The sequence below is a fragment of the Melanostigma gelatinosum genome (genome assembly GCF_949748355.1).
Source record: "Melanostigma gelatinosum genome assembly, chromosome: 22".
Taxonomy (NCBI): Eukaryota; Metazoa; Chordata; class Actinopteri; order Perciformes; family Zoarcidae; genus Melanostigma; species Melanostigma gelatinosum.
In genome coordinates, this window is record NC_136655.1 from 16,757,810 (window position 1) to 16,770,309 (window position 12,500).

General features: G+C 43.4%; 2 protein-coding genes across 2 annotated transcripts in view; one reads left to right on the forward strand and one right to left on the reverse strand.

Annotated features, from left to right (window-relative positions):
- The window catches only part of LOC306795617 (protein bicaudal D homolog 1-like), a gene marked incomplete at both ends in the record, with an annotated part of 56,085 nt that extends 48,342 nt beyond the window's left edge, over positions 1-7,743 (reverse strand). Inside the window, one exon of the mRNA XM_079294176.1 lies at positions 7,510-7,743. Within this exon, the coding sequence (XP_079150302.1) occupies positions 7,510-7,743 (234 nt within the window). The remainder of the gene's footprint in view (positions 1-7,509) is intronic.
- Positions 7,744-11,506: 3,763 nt separating this feature from the next.
- The window catches only part of strap (serine/threonine kinase receptor associated protein), a 19,117-nt gene continuing 18,123 nt past the window's right edge, over positions 11,507-12,500 (forward strand). The window contains exons 1-2 of the mRNA XM_079294210.1: positions 11,507-11,950; positions 12,283-12,418. Coding sequence (XP_079150336.1) covers positions 11,839-11,950; positions 12,283-12,418 — 248 coding nt within the window. The 5' untranslated portion in view covers positions 11,507-11,838. The remainder of the gene's footprint in view (positions 11,951-12,282; positions 12,419-12,500) is intronic.

The following is a 12,500-nucleotide window of genomic DNA, read 5'->3' on the forward strand; positions in this document are numbered from 1 at the left end:
ACAAGCACCAGGGTGAGTTACAACAATGACAAACCCTGGATCACAGCAGAACTCAGACAGCTAAGACTGCAGAAAGATCAGGCATTTAAGAGTGGGGACAAGGACTTGTACAAAGAGGCCCCAACCTGCCTCGTCTGTGTTTCACACACTCCCCTGCTGCCTTTTCTCCAGAGGCCTGATTCACAAAGCAGGATTTGGGGTTAGCGAGGTAACTTGAAGGTTAACTCTGGGTTTTCAGTTCCACGACAGAAGATCGCTTCTTACCGGAGATCGCCATGGCTACTCTTGCTGAACACGTAACCTGCTCTGTATACCCGTTAAAAGACCAATCAAAGCTCTGTACGTAGATTGTAAATGAATACAAAACAATACAAAGAAGTTTAAGTCATAATTCAGAATAAAAGCAACACAGTTTAAACAGATGCATGCAAAAGAGACAGCTGGCTGTGTGAATGTGTAAATGAACAGATGTATAATGTCGCTGCTTTATCTGGAGCACGATGGAGCTGACTATAGAGTGGTCTCGTGTGACGTCACAGTTTAGCTGTCGGCCATGTTGGAGGACACACAAAGCCACTGGCATGCACGGCTGAGTCGCATAACCTATCGGTGGTGAACTTTTGTGCTGTCTTTGGTTGTGGCAGCAGAGCTGTTAGACAAGAAATCATTCTTTCGTTTGCCAGCGGTCATTACACATCAAGGAAATGACACGAAGGAGCTATCCAAGCGACGTCGCGAGAAATGGCTGTCACGCATCTCTTGAGATATAAAGGAATGGAATTTGGTGTACACTAGAGTATGTGCGGATCACTTTATAAGTGGTCAGTGATTTTATTTACTAATTCGTTTGTGAACAGTATTTAATAAAGGAAATATAAATTAAACTTGGACATGAGAAGGTTACCGAAGCTTCATCGGCCCGTGACAGCAGTCGGTACCAGAGACGTGTCGAGCGTGTACAACAGGCGAAACACAGAGATGCAGCCTCAGCATTGCTTGATATGAGTTTAACGTCAGATCATGCATATGACAGCCCACCAGCAGCAGAGGATGAGGACGAGGATAAGAATAACCAAGCCAACCAGACAGACCTCGGTGGGGCCACGATTGCAGCAATGCAAGCTGAGATGCAGCGCCGACTCTCGGAAAATCAGAATTTGAAAAAGGAACTTTCCGATGAACGATCCATGTTTGATTCAGAATTTTTCGAAAATAATGATGAAAAAGTGAGATATTATACTGGACTGCCGGACTTCTCAACCCTGCAAATTCTATACCATTTTATAGAACCACACATCCCATATTCTACTTGTGTAAGGACTGGGGGTGTTCACGAGATACGTGTAGATGTTGGCGTAGTTTACCGATGGAAGATAAGTAGGATCGGCACTGAAACCATCTGCACTCATCGTATAGGGATCCAAGTTACCAATAACCTTCAATTTGGCCAGGTAGCGAACCTTTGATGCACTATCCAGTGATTCAAAGTATGGTATTTTCGCCGCACTTCCTTGTTTACTCGCCGCCATGTAGGATCTGTATGTACTCCAACATGGCGGACAGACCTCGTAACTAAGGAGATCGTGACGTAGGTGAGACCACTCTATACTTACATGCAGTGGTGGCTGGCCAATAGAGGGCGCCGCCCCCCCCTTGAGCCACAAAAAATACAAAATAAACTATACAAATTGTCAATATTTGTGTTGTTGAAATATGGAATGCACCCAGTAATATTTGTAAACTATCATATCTGCGCAAAAATATATGCTTTTCCTGCTCGTCCTCTCCGCGTGTGCACGTCTCAGCAGCTCTGGGGCGAAACTGCCCAAAAGAGGCGGGTCTATGAAGCAGTTTAGCCAATTGCTGGTTAAAGACATAAATGTGTGCCAATCAGCGTCCTCAAATAGATTCAGCTTGGGGCCAAAGCTGCGCGTTCACGTCAGGAGAAGTCTCAGCAGGCGAGCGCCAGCACTACTCCTCCAAGACCCGTTTGAGAGGAGAACTTTGGAGGAGATTCTGCAGCTAAAGAGCTGATATCAGATCAGCCTGACCTCACAATCAGACAGCAGACTAGCGGGAAAGGGAAGCAGCACATGGACCTTCTGTACTAGCTGTACACCAGACAGGTTAGCTAGCTGCATGACGTCATGCTAATAACTTATTTAGCTTTTTAAAACAACGGGGACAGATCCAGCACCGACAGTTAGGGAGTGAGGGATATGAAGCACCTGCTGAGACATAATAATAATAATAATAATAACTTTAATTTATATAGCGCCTTTCAGGGGACCCAAGGCCGCTTCAGTCAGAAAAACAGAACACGTAAACCAGGGGCCGAAAGCCTTGGCGAACAGATGGGACTTGAGGGCCCTTTTGAAGGTGTCCAGAGTGGAGATGTTGCGGATCACAAGACATGATATATAGTTATAAATACATCATTATATATGTGTGTGTGTGTAGTGAATATTTGTTGGAATGCTGTTAAGCATTCCAACTATTGTTCTTCAAATCTTTATTGTTGGAATGCTGTTAAGCAAATATGCTGGCTGTCTGATGCCCGGTCGCAGAAAAATAAGATGGATGAATAATACTTAATACTAAAACCAGAGACGGGAGGTTTGCTATATTTACTGTTCATTTTATATTCTTTTTTCTTCTTCAATGTTTTAAGTAAATACATCAATATGAAATGAAACGTAAGGATTTGTCTATTAATATTCATCAACATGAATCCATTACTTCATGACTGTATGAGTATAATTGTTAAAGCTGTGTAAGATAAGCATGTCGTTTGTTTTCATGGCCGGCCGAATGATGAGTCACTTTAAATGTTGCCGCCGCAAGGCATTGTGGGCGGTATTATCTACTCTCCTTTTGCAAAGGAAGGTCCAGTGTTTCCTACGCTAAAGGAAGCATTGAAGCACCTTTCCTTGGATACTTCAGGGTCATTTCAGTCAGTGGGGAGCCTTCCTAAGCAAAAAGGACTCTTCCACCGCAGCCTAGCTTTAGTGCAGTCGGTCTCAGCTGGAGCAGGAAGTGCGTCTGTAAACTGTGATGGACGTTTTCAACACTTTGGGTCTTAATTTCACCGTTGGCCTTGTTTTCTCCTCCAGATGAGTTTTTTTACAAAAATAAGACACGAGTTGCAGTAAAATGTTCTTCTCCTTCTTAAGAGAAAAACAAATGTTGCAACTGTACAACGGCATCTGATGGAGGCGGAGACCCCGAAGCCATCATCGAATCACTGGTCAACAACATCTAAAGGCTTGTACCTCACACACTGACCCGTCCCACCTTCCAGCTCCTCTTGTGTTTAATGCCTCTTCTTTAAAAACCTAAAGTCACGTACAGGAAACATGGAGCTTTGTGTTCAGGAATCATCATGACGTCATACTTAATAATTCACCACGTCCGCTCTGCTCTTTGTGTGTGTGTGTGCACATCTTTCAGACATCCGGTCTGCTCCTAAGTGCTTCTGCGCATGTGGCTGTGTCCCATTCATACAGAGGTGAGGAGAGCGTAGAGACCACACACACACACGACAGGAGCACCAGCTGCTACGATCTGTAGCACACAAGCACAAATAAGCTACAGCTTGAAAAATGCTCATAAAGTAGAATCTACCATCTGTGACACTGTTCCCAATCTTTATTGGGACTAAAAGTGAAGGGACTTGTCGTCCCTTTACTGTTAACTGTCACCTTTGTTTTGTCCTATTTTATCTTAATATGCAGGTGTATTGTATCTTATATCAATATTGTGTATACATTTATTTAACAGTGTACTGAGCATCCTCTGTGCAAATATGTTTCGGGGTGAATAAAGACATAAAACATGAATAAATTCAGTTTCTCTAGTGTTGAGCCAAAAGAGACTAAATGTAAAATTGGATCAAACTCAATGTGAACCATGTTTTTAGGGTTACAACATAATGTGTTCTTCCTGAGAGGCTGCTGGGAGTATTTAGCCTCTAAATGATGCTCTCTGCACAGATCGCTAGACTATTAAAATCCCTTTCCCACTGGACAAAAAACCCAAGTTGACTTGGAAAGAGAGAATGAATATGTAACAGAAGTCACCACCGTGACATTTTCACTGGCCTCCATGCTTTCTACTGTTGACTAACCCTGTTCTTCAACATGTTAGTGACAAAGAACTCAAACATACGAAAAAACCCGAACCCACCCATCTCTCTCTCTCTCTGTCTCTTGTTGTATATGGACCCAAATGCAACAGACAGGATTCCAGGGATCTTTGGCTTTTATTACAAACTTCAGTAACAGCAGGCAGAGTTAATCAGAGTCAGGATCAGAAGGCTGGTGGGTTTACCGGGAGTCAGGCAAGGCGGGTAGAACAGGGGCAGGCAGGGTCAGTAACAGGAGATCAGTCCTGAGAGTGTGCTGCAGAGTCTGGCATTGAAAACCGAAGAACAATCTGGCAAATGTGTCTGGGAGGCAGCAGTCTATAGAGGGGCTTGATTACTGATCAGAGGCAGGTGAGTGAACAGGTGAAGGGAGTTTAGACTGATGAGGAGGGAGTGGAGCTGTACTGTGACACTCTCTCATCTATCTGTCCCTCCCTCCATCTCTCTCTCTATCTTTTACATGATAGGTGGCAACAGCAGTGCATATACAGCTGCTGCCGGTAGCTCCCATGAATGTTGCTACATTTGTCTTTATTTGTAGTTGTATTTGTAGTTTTTCATGTTCATCACTTGTGGCATACGAAATAATACCTTCATCATCATCAGAAGGATGTAAGGAGGTACGAGGTACACTACCTCATACACACTACATAAGCCTACACTACGCTGTACACACTAGGCTGTACATTACACTGTTGGGAGTTTTTCCAGGGATTTTCATATACGTAGTTGAAGTTCATTTTGGCAAAAAAACTAATTGTAGCGATTAACATGGTGCGGCCCACTGGGTTTAAATCTATGGATTAACTGTGGCAATCTGTTCAGGTCAGTAGACATTAATACACAATAATGTCACCTGCTTTAAAGAGTTGTTCTGGTTTATGCTCGTCCAAGATGCAAAAATAAAGTGCTTCTGATAAACACCTGGATAGTTTATCTGTAAGTTAGTTTTGAGGAAATAGACCAGGTTGGCTTGATGTATGTAATATGAATCCATAGCAGACAAGTGACAGGAAACACTGTTTGTACTTATTAATAATGGCTGCATTATTAATAGTAAAATACCAAACTGTTTTTCTATGTTTTATATCACATGTTTGGGTTTTGGGACTGTTGATCAAACAGAACAAACTATTCAAAGAAAGCATCTCTAGAGCACTTGGGAAGTGTGATGAAGATTTGTCACTATTATCTGACATTTTACAGTCTATTCAACTATTTATTAATCGACTCATCCAAAAAATAATCAACACATAAATCAATAATTAAAATATTACTTGCAGCAGCAATCAAGCCAACTGCTGAGTCAGATGATTTGAGTCATCTTGAGGTGGGAGTAGAATGAAAGCCTGTAACTGTGTAAATGAAATGTAATGACTTTATATGGTACCGTATGTGGTGCCTCGAGGTGTCGTAGTTCGTCATGTAATGCCGTAAAGTAACGGGCCACACCCAGAGTGGGCGTGGGCACATGACCGTGGGGCATTGTGGGTCGACCAGGTTAGTGAAGGACCAGGTTAAACTGATTCTGCACGTGGTCCAAGAGGTGCACACGGTAAAGTCTGCATTTGAACATGTATTTGTGTGTATTGTTGTTGACCTGCATTTACGTTTACATGTGTTGCATTTTTTGAGATTGTAGTTTGTTTATGTCATTATTAATGTGCTAATATGTGCTAGCCTGTTTGGCAACGGACATCTGCCTGAGAGACTCCAGGAAGCTCGCAATTTATGTAAAAATGTTTATGTTTTGTTGATAGTGTTCACGGTGTCTGAAGTGCAGAGAGAGAGAGAGAGAGAGAGAGAGAGAGAGAGAGAACGCAGCAAATACATTTCATCAAAGACATCAGTACGAAGCGTCGCCATTTTTCCTGGACCGGTGAAGCTACAAGCCCATCAGACTAATGTATGTCCTCCCAGAATACAGTGTTATTATTACTGACAGCAATGTTGGCCATAACCACGAAAATAAACTCATAATAAATGAGAAAGACATATGTAAACACTGAACCAGTAGCGTCTCCATCCCAACTGCTAGAGACCAGCATGCAACACTGCGTGCACCGGAAACACTGCTGTCAACAAGTAAGCGTCCATGCAGACCAGACATGGTCAAATGACATGCTGTTGACACATCATAGTATGATCTGGTACTGCTGCCAGCTTAACTGTAGGCATTCACACACACACACACACACACACACACACACACACACACACACACACACACACACACACACACACACACACACACACACACACACACACACACACACACACACACACACTGACCTTCAGGATGAAACTGCACAGTCAGCTTCCGAGTCCGGCATCGGTCTGTAGTATAGCTAACAAACATGTGAAGTATTGTTGCCATGCACGCCTACATGCTGGGAAATGATGTTCTCTTCTACATATCCATCAGAAACATGAGCAGTAAACTCAGCTCTCATCAAGCCAGCTTCTCAGCTGGAGCTGTTTCAGAGAACTTGCTCTGATAAAGCTAATGTCCACTACCTGCTCCTACGCGAACATGAGGCTGACACGGATCGTGAGTACACTTTCCTGAGAGGTATTTTTCTCAGGAGTTAACCACAGCGAAACAAGAGTGAATATTGGAATAACTGGACAACTGCTAGTCTACGTGTTTGTCACAACTAGTTTTAAGGTGACGACATGTCAGCGTTGTGGCCTTTCTCAGTGTCTGATATGATCTTTCATGTTCATGTTTCTGACATACTACATAAACCTTCTGTTGTTGACAACGTGACGAGAAGTGTGAGGAGTCATGCTGAGGAGCTCAAATAAATGAGCTTTTAAATGAGTAATTTCACTTGATCCACCAATCTGTGTTAGAAGTGAGACTGAAGGGGATGGAGCAAATAAAGAAAGCTCTCATTGACATCTCATGTTCAAGGGACACTTAAATATCATAAGCTATAAAAATGATTAATTGTAAAACATGATAATGTGCCTACATCAGAACAACAAAAACAACACAGCAAACATAAAGATGAACAGAAAAGCATATATATATATATATATATATATATATATAAGCAAATGTGGAGGCTAAAAAAGATAAACAGCCTGTCCTGATAAAGCAGACGGTCTTAAGACACAGTGGGCAGATGATGGGCTGGGCCTGTGTATCGTTAGCTGTCCAGCAGGTGTATCTCCAGCACGCAGCCGTGGGTAAGCAATAGGAAGTGATGCTCGTGTGTTAAGACGAACAAGTGATTCCCCGTTCACCTATTTGTGAAGTGAAAACACCTCCTGCCCTCGGGCGGTACCGTGTAACGACAGCCTACAGTTGGTCGGAACCCTAACTAATCAGGTTTACTTCTGCGAGTAACGAGCCATACCCCTGCTGAGCCCACCTCCTGCAGCTGCTCCAGCTCCAGCCTCAGCGTCTCCTGCTCGGCCTCCAGGTCGGCGTACTGCTGCTTCAGGCTCTGGTTCTCCTCCAGAACCACCAGCCCGCACTCCGCCGCCCGGATCTTCTCGCGGTTGGCCTCCGCCAGCTCCCGGGTCAGGCGCTCCACCTCGGCCCGGCACTGCTCCACCGTGTCCCCGCATCCTGCTCCACCGGCAGCCATCGCTCCTCTCTCCCTCCCTCTGCCCTCTCCTCCCTGCGTCGGATGAGCAGAGAGCCCCGCCGGAGGGAGAAAACAAACCCCCACCGCCTCCCCGCAAAGGAGTCACACCGCGGCGTCGAATCTCATGTCAACAGTCAAATATAATATACCAATATGGAATGAACAGCCGTAAATATCCTAAACGCGTTGTCATCATCACCAGAGACACTGGTCTTGTGCCACGCGATGCTCTAGTGATGCAGCCCCCTCCCCTCCCCTCCCCGCCCCTCCCTCTCTGTCTGTCTGTCTGTCTGTCTGCTTTTCTGCTTATTCACCGGCCTCAGGACGCCATCCCTGCCCGCAGCCGTGGGGCAAGGCACACTCCCGCTCTCAGGGTTTGGATCCTCGGCTCTGCCTCTCATCAGGAAAACAGGAGCTGTTCAGAGATCCGACCGATCAGACGAGCTTCTCATTTTCTTTTGAAGTGAACATTTTTGTATTTGTAACAGGGCTTCTAATAGCAGACTTTTAAAATGATATAATAGAAGATAATCACATTGAAAGTCTTACATTTATTTGACTGTTTTTTCCTACCTAAATAAAGTGAATATGCTACAAGGGAAGTTGTGATACATTCAAACCGGTATAGCCAAAATAAAACCCACAACAGAAGATAGATGTCTGATGACCAGTGGTGTATAAAGTACTCAAAAGCCATACTTGAGTAAAAGTAAAGATACCTTACTGGAAAACGACTCCAGTAAAAGTAAAAAGTCACCTATTAGAATACTACTTGAGTAAAAGTCTTAAAGTATCTGATATGTATTGTTCTTAAGTACAAAAGTAATTTTCTGATATTAAATGTACATCATAACCTGAACATTAAATGAACATCATAACCTGTTCATTGAAAGTAAAAGTACAAGTAAATGCTGTTAATGAAAAAGCAAAGAGTCAGAATTGTGAGAATGATGAAGTTTATTCTTTTAAGTGCTGTGGCACCATGACCAAGGACATGGAGCTGTGTTGAACATAATTGGGTTGCTGTGATCCATTCAGGAGCAACAATGTTCAACACAATATATTGTACATAAGTATACTTTTGCATCTACTATGAACTTATCATCATAATTCTCCGAAAAGCAATATGACACTATGAAGGAGTTGTAACAGTGCGTTTATAAGTCTGCTCATTAGACTAGAGGATGTAGAGGACCAATGCATAATATTATGTTCAGCAAAACATATCCACTTGATGCATCAGGTCAGTGTTTAGAGAAAGGACACCTGCCTTGTAAACTCCTATGGGCCTGATTTGAACACAATAGACAAAGGTTTTGTCTCAAGCTGAATCTGCAATTGGGTGACTGCTACCATCATAACTCCATCTGATCATCCACAACATGACTCAAATATCAAAACATGATCAATACTAAAGCAGCAACACAGTCATTACTTGAAACTGAAAAATGTCCTGTTCATCTTCAAAAGAAGTTGGTTTTCAAAATTGCGAGAATTCAGTCTCGCTCTTCTTGGGCTGAAGACTAGTCCTGCGATGCTAAATAGCCTTTCACAGGCCACTGAGGCAGGTAGAGGTGTGTTCAGCGTCACAGACAGCTTGCGCACAGCTGCGAAGGATTTCCCTAATGCTAACGCTAATGCTAATGCTAACGCCGCGGTCTCTCGGCTCCCGTCAACACTTCCTCAGCTCACTAACTCGCTAGCGATCCACTGGTGTTGGTCTTCGTCACCACCGTCGTTTGTTTCGGGAGTAGCAGGTGCTTCCATTTCTACTTCCGTCATGAAATCAGTCATCGTAGAGTGGAATTCCACTCATGTAGTCGCCCGCTAGCTTATAGCATGTAGCATCCTGGCATCACTGGGAATCAAAACGCCGCGGCTTTGAGAGCACTTGTTTCAATTGTGCATTAACGTGATTCATCAATGATTTAACTTGCTGCTAGCACCACTGATTCACCAAACCTGCTTGCTTGCAGTCTGTGTTCCACCACAGTCCCCGACGCTGCTCTCATGATTCATTTGTTTCTGAAGATAGATTTGATTTTGTAGCGAGTAACGAAGGTTTCAGGGGAAATGTATCGGAGTCAAAGTATCAGTTTTCTTTGCAAAATGTAGTGAAGTAAAAGTAAAAGTCAACATAAATATAAGTAGTAAAGTAAAGTACAGATACCCAAAAAAACTACTTAAGTACAGTAACTAAGTATTTCTACTTTGTTACTATACACCACTGCTGATGACTAATTACAACTTCTAACAGGTTAGTGTCCAATTACTAAACGGAGCTAAACGTATTTATTCTTAATCATATAATATTTAACCCCTGGGACATTTGGGCTATTTCTTTTAGTGCAACCTGTTTGTGCTCAATGTTAAGTCGCCTTTATAGTAGCCTATGTTATCACAACAATATAGTACTTCTACTCATAAATGATAGTCACTGTTGCCAGAACCCTGTAACATTAGGATTACTGTATAATCCAATCCTGACTAAAACATTTAGAGAAAACAGTGGGAAATCTAAGTTGTGAGATAATACATTTAAGTAAGTTCAAGTGAACTTGATTTATGGGAGTGTCACTTCTCCGTGTGAAGAACACGTCCTGCAGGGGGCAGCAGTACGGAGACGCCTTTATGTGCCGTGGAGCACATGGAGAAGTCGTTGTCCAGCCTTCAAAATAAAATAAAGAAAAGTAAAAAAACAACTGCAAAATAGAAATCAAAACGGCCCAATCCAATGTCCACACTTTTACGGACACAGCTTGAGACGCGTTCCCGCGAAGACCGTGAGGTTTAGGGCTGCCTCTGTCAAATAGTAAAGTGTTTGGATCTCTCACGCAGACATTATGAGCCCATTATGAACACTTTCCGTACGCCTGAATGAATTACCCACAAGTCAAAGGGTTGTGACATTAAATAAGGCTTTACCAGGGGAAGCCCAGAAGCGGAAAAAGGTAAGCGAAGAGGAGACCACATGGGTGACTGCTCAGCCTGGCATATTAAATGTACACATTTAAGCTGGTACAGAAAACGCATGGAAGCAAAGGCACACACACAGGCATTCTTTAAATGTTGCTTATTGAAGCTGTTTTGACAAAAAAAGTAAATAGATTTGACAATCATATATTGTCTCGCAAGGCAAGAGCCAGACGTTCAAACCGGGGAGTAAAAACGTCAAATAAAAACTCATATTTTTCTGTCGTGTTTTGGTGTCAGGAAACTTCATATGTCTGTCCCATTCGTGTTTATACCATTTCAAGTCAGGTATGGCCCTGAGGGGCCAGGGCTTTAGGGAAGCCGTGTCCAATACATAACTACCTTTTCTGGCTGCAGTCTCACCTTAATGTCGTTCCCTTTTTCAGTTGAGTTTTGTGTAATGTCGTTGTGTTTTGACTCTCGGGGCCACCGTATGTTTGGCTTATTTGACAGATAAAGACAACAATGAAGTTATAAAACAATCACTGCTTTTTGAAATTAAAACAGACTTGGACAAATTTACATTTTGAAATTAAAACTGCTGGATATGAAAAAACATACCTGCTGCAATATAATGTTGCTGTGGAAAGAAGCAGGATTAAATAGGAATTCATTATGAGGACTGAATTATTATTGTGTTTTTTGTCTCATTTATTCATGTGGTTATTTATGTCACTGTCTTATTTATTTATTTAATATTGGACACTGATCAGTTAAAGGTCTGTTGAATAGATAGTCCTTTATTGTGAAAAATGTCACACCGGAAGTATTATCTTTGTTGTGGCTGGCAGAACACCGGCTATATGGTATCTGCGATAGCTACGCCGCATTGCACGTTGCTAGTTAGTTGCAATGTTGTAGCTATTAGCACGATAGCCATTCCTTTGCTGGGAGGAAGACCTGACGATTAGTTTGACAAATATACGGTGTTAATTCTCACTCATTCGTAGTCCAACCAGCTGCCAACTGCTAGCTAACGGAAATTACTCGCCTAAATAGTAGCTAGCTTGTCTTGCCATTGCCGTAGCCTGGTAGCCTCACGCCGCTAGCTAGCAAGCTACCCGCTAGCCTTCTACCGTCTTCACCCTCCGTGCGAACAGTGTCCTGCCCGGCTGGAGGACCATGGCGATGAGACAGACTCCGCTCACCTGCTCCGGGCACACCCGGCCTGTGGTCGACTTGGCCTTCAGTGGAATCACTCCCTACGGCTACTTCCTCATCAGCGCCTGCAAAGGTGAGACCAACGGACTATGGACGTTCCGCAAATAAGGTTTGACGAAAAAGGGTCTTAACATTTAACTTAATGTTAGACCCTCGAAGTGGTTTTAAGACATACATACTCTATACTTCACTCTGCGTCCTGTATGGTTCTTACAATCAGTCCAACCTTCAATAATGTTGGTCATAAATTGGTAATTTAACATTAACTGCTAAATATAAATGTGCTCCTGGAAGCAGCTGCTTTATCAGAGTGAGGCATGCAGCGTGTCTAGTTCAGCAGACACCTGTGGACTGCTGTGCCTCCAGGCTTTGACCTCTGAACCCTCCCTGCGTTTCTGTTGTCAGATGGCAAACCCATGATGCGCCACGGAGACACAGGAGACTGGATAGGGACGTTTCTGGGTCACAAAGGCGCTGTCTGGGGAGCCACTCTGAACACGGACGCCACCAAGGCAGCCACGGCAGCAGCGGACTTCACAGCGTGAGTGGACAGTCAGTCCGGTATGGGGCTTACAAACTCCTGTCTAGCCCCCCCCCCCCCCCCTTCCTTGGCATTTATTTTT